At 41.6% G+C, this 8796-nt stretch overlaps 1 protein-coding gene across 1 annotated transcript in view; it reads right to left on the bottom strand.

Annotated features, from left to right (window-relative positions):
• Positions 1–8796, bottom strand: part of LOC138945500 (fibrinogen C domain-containing protein 1-like) — a 15779-nt gene continuing 6983 nt past the window's right edge. Inside the window, exons 3-9 of the mRNA XM_070316934.1 lie at positions 7213–7429; positions 6777–6922; positions 5612–6392; positions 4994–5118; positions 4087–4183; positions 1704–1877; positions 1–866 (exon numbers count right to left, since the gene is read on the bottom strand). Of these exons, the coding sequence (XP_070173035.1) occupies positions 619–866; positions 1704–1877; positions 4087–4183; positions 4994–5118; positions 5612–6392; positions 6777–6922; positions 7213–7429 (1788 nt within the window). The 3' untranslated portion in view covers positions 1–618. The remainder of the gene's footprint in view (positions 867–1703; positions 1878–4086; positions 4184–4993; positions 5119–5611; positions 6393–6776; positions 6923–7212; positions 7430–8796) is intronic.

The raw sequence follows: 8796 nt of genomic DNA, 5'->3' as shown, positions 1-8796 counted from the left end.
AAATTAGGAAATGTTTAATTGCCAACATTAGAAATAAAACCAACCATCAAACATTGCTTTACTTGTTAAATTTGCAAAGCAGAACAACCCGACATTCTACACTTGAACGCTTGAATATAAAAGAGATAACAGTGACAATACAATGTACAGTTGTTAATATAATAAAGGCCGTAGCTTGATAGTGATGTGCAAAATGCACCTGGTACGAGCGATATCTGATAGAAACAGTAGGCAGACCAAACAAAATAATACTTCTTTTTCTTCTTCTTCTTCTCCTTCTCCTTCTTCTCCTTCTTCTTCTTCTTCTTCTTCTTCTTCTTCTTCTTCTTCTGTGTTACCGTTCTCTAATACTACAAAATGGTTAGTTTGAGTATTGCAGTCCACGAGACAAACTGATTTTTAGATAGAAAAAGAATACATTTATTCTCTGTAAGGTTTGGTAATAGGGTGGTTCAAAGCGGGAAAAAAGATGTTTTTTAAAAGATAACAGAAATTAGGCAAAAGGCACATGTATCCAGTGTTTACGAAAGAAATCATAAAACCGTGTCTTTGCGTTTAGTGATTACTTATTTTGCTTTGAAGATAGTAATACAGAAGTAGGCTGCACACAGTGTCGCACTAGATCGGCCTGATCTTCATCTCGGTGAACTTCATGGAGTAGGTGAAAGCTTTGAGGGACCCCCAGACCAGCCCGTTCCGATTCGGACCACTGCTGCTGTTCATGTAGTGACCGTTCAGGTTGGAGCTGTAGCAGGACTTGAACCACCAGCCGGCCCCGAAATACTTTGCACAGCTATAGCCTACTCTGTCGTTGTCCCTGTCCTTGGTGGAGAACTGCTGACCACGGTGGCTATCCAGGCTGTCGCCTGGGGATGGACAGTCATAGGGTGGTCAGTGTGTGTGTGGGTGTGTATGTGAACGTGGGTGAGTGCGTGCGTGTGCTTTCTCGTGTGCGTGCGTGTGGTCCCAGCCTTCCCATTGGAACCACATCACGGCTTCCACTCTGGGTAGGAGCCGGCCGAAGCTCGAAAAACCCACTGTCCTTATGGGGATTTGAACCACGACCTCCCGGCCGGCAGTCCGATGCACTAACCACTGCGCTACGGAGGCCGGTTGAGAGTATGTATACGAACTTGTATTTCATAACAAAAGTGTGTCAGGTAGAAATAGAACAAGGCATTAGACATTTGTACACGTTAGGCCTAAAAAAAAATAGGTGTGGTTACGGTAACCCGACCTACCCTATTTTTAGGGGCCGACCCTAAAACTTTTTATTACATTTGTCCACAAAAAAAAACACAAAAAAAAAAACGAGTGCAGAAAACGCAATGAAAGCGAAATCGCCCGAGTCGCACACTTATTTCCCTGTCAAGTAGGTTTAATTTGTACACATTAGAAAAAAAAGTTTAAAAAAAAAAGTGATTGCCTACCTTCCTACCCTATTTTTTTTGGCTATGTTACCGCAACCACACCTATTTTTTTTTTTTTTTTGGCCTTACACAAAGAGAGATAGAGAGGTGGAGAAAGAGACAGAGAAAGAGAGAGAAAGACAGACAGATCGACAGACAGACAGACAGACAGATAGACAGATAGAAGGATACAGACAGGCAGACAGACAAACAGACAGAGACAAACATAGACATGTGTGCTTCCCAAATGCAAAGCGTTTTGTGTCTTGAGTAGTATCCTTTCAGGGCACGTACCAGCGTTTCCTCCAGTGAATTTGTCAAAGCGCAGAGTGAAGTTGTGAGAGACGTCTTCCACGTAAAAGTTGCTGAATCTCGCATTCGCTTTGGTTCCGTCCCACAGGTGCAGGTCGATACGCAACTCGTCCCTCTCAGTCTGTGAGGTGGTCAGCTTGTGCAGCTTGTCCAGTCCTGTGCCGTGAAAACACACACACACACACACACACACACACACACACACACACACACACACACACACACACACACACTTACACACACACACACACACACTTACACACACACACACACACACTTACACACACACACACACACTTACACACACACACACACACACACACACACACACACACACACACACAATGATTCATCACGTGATTATTTGTCATTTCTTCGTCCGCTAACGGTTAGTATTGGGCTGACCTAGATTTCTTTATATATTTTTATGCTGTACATTACAGGACATCACCTACACAAGGGGACACAAACATAAAACAAAACACACTTGGACAATTACAACACATATGGGGTGGGTAGGTATCAAAAATACGTTAAAAAAATGTTTAAAAAAACCAGAACCTAAGTGTTACATCAAAACATGCATATATGTATATAAGCACCAATCCTTGTAAAAATGTATCTAATGTGTTATTATACTTTTCACAAACAAATCTTTGCTTAAGATTTCTACTAAATGTCTGAAAATGAGGGATCTTTTAGTTCGTTTAGGAAATAATTTATATACGTGGTGTTTGGCACAAATTACTGGCACATCAAAAACTTTATCGGTGACTACATTGTTCGCAACTCCAAAAAACCCCAGTTCTTTTGAAACTTTTAAATTGTCACAATGGGTGCAGTTTGCCTTTAACCAATTTACAAATTCTATCTAAAAAGTCTGCACTTTATCACACTCCCAAAACATATGTAAAAGGGTTTCTTCATTTCTACCGCAAAATGTACTCAACGACGTATCCACAATTTTTCGCAAAAATAGAAACCGTTCTGTCGGCAAAATTCTGTACAATAATCGGTACTGGAACCATCTCAGACAAGTATCTTTGGTTGTTTTAAAAACATGTTGAAAAATAACCTTCTTATCTAACAAACACCGCCCTGATATGGCCCTTCCTGGTCGGCTGGGCGTTAAGCAAACAAAAAAACAAACAAATCTAACAAACAGTTTAAAGATTCAGACCATTTTTCGATACATTTTGGGACCGTAACATGTTCAGTCAATTGTTGGTAAATAAGTTGTGTCTTACCTTTACAAATACATTTCCACACAATAGGCTCTGTAATAATACAATGTTTATCTAATTCTAAACCGATTTTTCTCTGATATTTTTTAACAGCCTGGATTACACCTTCATATAATAAAAGAATCTCCTCGCGCATTTGGATATTTAATTTTAAACGCATTATAGGATAAATATCCATTTTGTCACAAAATGTGACCAATCTGAACAATTCCATTGTCAATCCAGTTTTTAATGTACACTGTCTCTTTATCTCTGCGAATATTAACATTATAATGTAAACATTCTGATACAAAATCGTTGAAGGTTGTTGGGTCACATTTTCCATGTAATTTCTTTTTCTTTTTTTTTTCTTTTTTGTTCTAACATTTTATTTCCTTTATATACACATAAACATAGCATAGCATACATCATACACCGAGTTTGTCAACAAAGCGCATACACACGTACATACCTAGACAAGACGCAGACATAGACAGTAGGGTGGGATGTTGAAGAGACAGGGGATAATGTTTAAATACATCGGTCCAAAACGGGTTATCCATTTTCTGCATCAAAACATTTGCAAATTCCTCTCCTCTCATATTAATTGTTATAACAGATGGACGTGCTTTAAACAATAATCGCGAAGGTGGGTCCAGTATTTTTCTCGAAAACGCTCTACGCATACACACAGACACCATCACTCTCGTCTCTATTCCCCGTCGAAGTTAAAACCTTCAGTCAAAACTTAAAACTATTAAAAGCATTTGACAGCTTCACAGAGGAAACATGGGAACAACGCCTGCGACAATTACGATGTCTTTGAAGCGAGAACTTTAGCTACGTGTAGCTGCCAGTGCATTTTCTCTCCCGAATGCGTAAGTGTTGACAAGTGGTCGACAATGCCTGATTACTTTACAGATAAATAAAGTTATTCAATGGATTCATTACAAATTGTAATGAATTTTAATATATTTCGGTTAAGATTGAATATGATGGATGCTTTACTTTTTGACATGCACATGCTGGTATACCAAAACAAAACAAAAGTAGTTTTTCAAACACGCTTTTTTTTTGTTTTTTGCAGAACATAGTTATTTTACAAGTTGTTTTTAATTCATTTGTATAATGTTATAACGAACCTAGCCAGAAGCTGCCCTCCAGGTCACCAAACCCATTGCGATATTCCGTCCAGTTCTGGTTAAAGTCCACAGAGGCGTCCTGTCTTCTCTGGAAGACCTGCAAACAAAGAGCGGTATTAGTGAGTTGACGATTGCGTACATGGGTGTGTTGCATGGGTGTGTTGCATGGGTGAGTCTGTTCGAGTGGGAGTATCCAATGAACTGTTTATTGTAACTCCCTCTCAGCTCCTGTGTGCAGACATATATTTTTGTTTGTTTTATTCGTCCATCAGAAGAAAAACAATATAGCTCTTTTAAAGAAAACTTGAGATGGATACGTTATATGTGTTAGCGTGCTCATGGAATAGTCCATTCATTCCATTTTGGCAGAGGGGATCGAGGTGGGGAGGGGGTGGGTGATTGACAGCAGAATATTTTGGTCACGGCATAACGGATGTAAAGGTAACACATTGACCTCCTCCTCCGAAAGAGAGAGAGAGAGAGTGTGTGAGAGAGAGAGAGAGAGAGAGAGAAAGAGAGAGAGAGAGAGAGAAAAGAGAGAGAGAGAGAGCTAGAGAGAGAGAGAGAGAGAGAGAGAGAGAGAGAGAGAGAGAGAGAGAGATGCGAACAGATACAGGACAATACTAACTCACTTGACACACACACGCAGGTGTCAACGCCACCCCCTATCCCCCCCCCCCCCTGTCCCCTCCGCCACTCACGAATTCATATTCGCGCACGCACGTGCACACACACGCACATACACACTCAAACACACACACACACACACACACACACACACACACACACACTGACAAAGACACACACACACACACACACACTCACATACACACACACATACACACACACTGACAAAGACACACACACACACACACACACACACACACACACACACACACACACGTACAATCCATCCTCCGTTGTCCGTGGTCTGATCACAGTAGACAGTGATTGGATCTCCTGAGATGTAGACTGTGCGGATTCCGCTTCGTGGATCGACTTTCAACCAGTCCACACAGTTTGCAGGGGTGACTGGAAATGACATGAGAAAACATACCTCTTTTCAGGTACAATAATGTAACCATTCAACGATCCGAGGAATTCGCATCCTCCGAACGCAGAAAAAGAAGCAGAAGAAGAAGAAGAAGAAGAAGAAGAAGAAGAAGAAGAAGAAGAAGAAGAAGAAGAAGAAGAAGAAGAAGAAGAAGAAGAAGAAGAAGAAGAAGAAGAAGAAGAAGAAGAAGAAGAAGAAGAAGAAGAAGACGACGAAAAAGAAGTGCCTGATTCACTGCTGCACTTGGAAAGCATGCAGCCATGTACACCGCCGACAGGTTAGTAGACAAACCTGCCAACCAATTAAACAGAATTCATCTTGGAAGTATACCAATCTTTCTCTCTGCCTGAGCATTGAGACCGTGCAAAAAAAGCATTTTGAAGAAAATGGATAAGGCCCTTGGGATAAGGATAGGGATCCTAAGGATGCTATCTTAGGTCGTGCTAAATATGTTGCGTGTTGTGTACTCACTTCGTTCCAGTATGTTCTTCGTAGAATTAGTTAGTGCAGATAACTGTGTGGTCAGATTGAGTTGGTCAGCTTTCATCTTTCCTATGGTTCCATTCTGGTGTTGAAGAAGATTCGCCTGGTCCTTGTTCACTCGCACCATATCGGCCATGGTTCTATTTTGTCGCGAGATCTGCATCGCCTGGTGTTGAAGAAGATTCGCCTGGTCCTTGTTCACTCGCACCATATCGGCCATGGTTCTATTCTGTTGCGAGATCTGCATCGCCTGGTGTTGAAGAAGATTCGCCTGGTCCTCGTTCACTCGCACCATATCGGCCATGGTTCTATTCTGTTGCGAGATCTGCATCGCCTGGTGTTGAAGAAGATTCGCCTGGTCCTCGTTCACTCGCACCATATCGGCCATGGTTCTATTCTGTTGCGAGATCTGCATCGCCTGGTGTTGAAGAAGATTCGCCTGGTCCTTGTTCACTCGCCCCATATCGGCCATGGTTCTATTCTGTTGCGAGATATGCATCGCCTGGTGTTGAAGAAGATTCGCCTGGTCCTCGTTCACCTGCTCTAGCTCCCTCTGGCGGGCCTCCAAGAACGACAACCTGACGTCCTTGTCGTCCACGTAGAGCTGGGCTGCAGCGTTCAGCGGGGAGGTCGCGTCTAAACAGCGGACAGCGGGGGCAGAAGGGGGCAGTTGGCAGGAATAGTTTCCTCCCTGGACAGGGCTGGACAGAGACAGGACGAACGTGCCATTGTCCTGGTAGCTGCTGTTCCACACCTCACCTGATGGTGTCTGACAGACAATCAATATTCCACATCGAGAGAATTCAGAGAATATCAATGGTGCTGTAAAGTGGACAACTAAGAAGGGACGACACTGCAGCAGGAAATGGTGAAATAAAATAATTGAAAGCATGTACTGTCCTGACTTCGGAAATAAAGTCGAGGTTCTGTCGGTTGAGATCGTGCTGAGTGTACACTGTGAAAACTAAATGTCACAGTAGTAATACAACTGAGTTTGTGATTGTGACACACACACACACACACACACACACACACACACACACACATATATATATACACACGGACAAACAAACACACACTCATATACACACAAACACACATACACACACACGCACACAAAGACGCGCACGCACGCGCATGCACGCATACGGACCTTCCAGACGACATCAACAGGGGGCTGACCCAGGTCCACAAATTGAACACAGTGTAGCTGCAGTGTCCAGTCCTCTGTGACGTCATCTCGAACCACGTCACCTAGTGTGAAGTAGAGGTCGCCATCTTGTGTAGCTGGGGGTAAGTCTGCAACGAACAGTGAATTTGCTCATTAATATGTCACAGTACATTATCAACTTCACACAGTGAATTTACTGTTTCTGCCATAGTTAATTCACAAATGTTACATTGGCTTTTCAAATGAAATAATCCTACATGTTTTGCCAATCACAAATTGTTAACACCCATAAAATAATACAGCAAAATGATGAATGTAGCTTTATGTATCATGTTGCTTTACACTATTGTATCTTCATTAATGCTTGCGGTTAGTTGATGGTCATCAAAGAAAGTCATCACACTAAGAAGCAAATCACCGGTAACAGACAGCGTCACCGCTCTCTCAACTGAAACAAGCTCAGACGAGTTTGCTCGCTGAAGCTGCACTCGCACAGAATAGTTGCCGGAATCCTGAGGTCTGGCGAAGCGTAGAGACAGTCCCGCGTTGGCGAGAAAACCTAAACGAACGCTGTCCGTCGTGTAGAAATGTGTGCTTTGGTAGGTTGCTATGGTTGTCTTTTCCTTGTCCGGTGCCTGGAGAAAATATTGCCTGATCAATTTATTGTAATACATTGACATTGAGAGAGGGAGGGAGAGAGAGAGAGAGAGAGAGAGAGAGAGAGAGAGAGAGAGAGAGAGAGAGAGAGAGAGAGAGAGAGAGAGAAAGTGAGAGATAGAGAGAGAGAGTGAGAGAGAGAGAGAGAGAGTGAGAGAGAGAGAGTGAGAGAGAGAAAGAGAGAGAATTGAATTGAACTTTATTTAACAAGGATTAAGATTGAAGGCTACGCCTTTTGTTACAATCTGTCCTTGGGACGCACAGACACACAATGATAAAATTTTAAAGATTTAAAATTAAAAAGTTAAAAAGTTATCCAACAAAAGGAGGTCGGAAAACTTCATCACGTGATGATAAAGATGACGATGATGATGATGATGATGATGATGATGATGATGATGATGATGATGATGATGATGATGATTGATGATGATTGATGATGATGATGATGATGATGATGATGATGATGATGATGATGATGATGATGATGATGATGATGATGATGAAGATGAGGCATGAAGAGCATACATATGTGGTTATTCATAAAATCAAATGCATACTATGCAGGTAATTATAAGTACAAGCTGGTAGCAATCGAACATGTAGCAATAGTACAACAAAAATATGTTCAGAACATACAATGCACAGCATATCTTTGACGTTATACTAAGTGTGGTAAATCAAAAGGCGTTAAACTACTCAGACATTAAGTGTTTTTTAACACATTTTTTGAAACTTTTTAATGACTTTAAGTGCAAGGATGATGGAAGTGAAATCCAAACTGATGTACCCGAAAAAGCAAGACTGGTCTTATGAAGGTCAATTCGTGGAATCGGTGGGATCAAGTTGACCGACCCATATCTGTCGGAAGCTTTATTAAATAATGATGTAATGTAAATCGGCACTTTACCGTAATACAATTTATGCATGAGAATGGCTTTGTTTAACTTGAGATGCTTTTCTAGTGGAAGAAAGTTAAGCATTTTTAATTTCATATCTGTTGAGGCATTATCCTTTACGATGAGTTTAGCCGAGCGACGATAGAGAGAGTCTAACTTTTTCAAGTGGACATCACTGCTGCCATCCCAGAGCGTCGAAACATAATTAATGTGAGGCATTACATGAGCATGGTGGAACATTTCCAGAGTCCTTCTGTCCGTAAATTGCTTTAACTTGGATAGGAGGAAAACGTTCTTGGCTACATTCTTGCAAATATGCTGTAATTGTGCCTGCCACTTGAATTCACAATCAACAATTACCCCTAAAACGCGATGCTGTTGAACTTGTTCAATTGATTGCGTACCAATAGTAAGATTTAGTTTGAGTGGAGAAATCTGTTGTTTTT

The sequence above is a fragment of the Littorina saxatilis genome, linkage group LG13 (assembly GCF_037325665.1).
Source record: "Littorina saxatilis isolate snail1 linkage group LG13, US_GU_Lsax_2.0, whole genome shotgun sequence".
Taxonomy (NCBI): Eukaryota; Metazoa; Mollusca; class Gastropoda; order Littorinimorpha; family Littorinidae; genus Littorina; species Littorina saxatilis.
The sequence above is the reverse complement of the archived record's forward strand: the minus strand, read 5'-3'. Positions and strand labels throughout refer to the sequence as shown.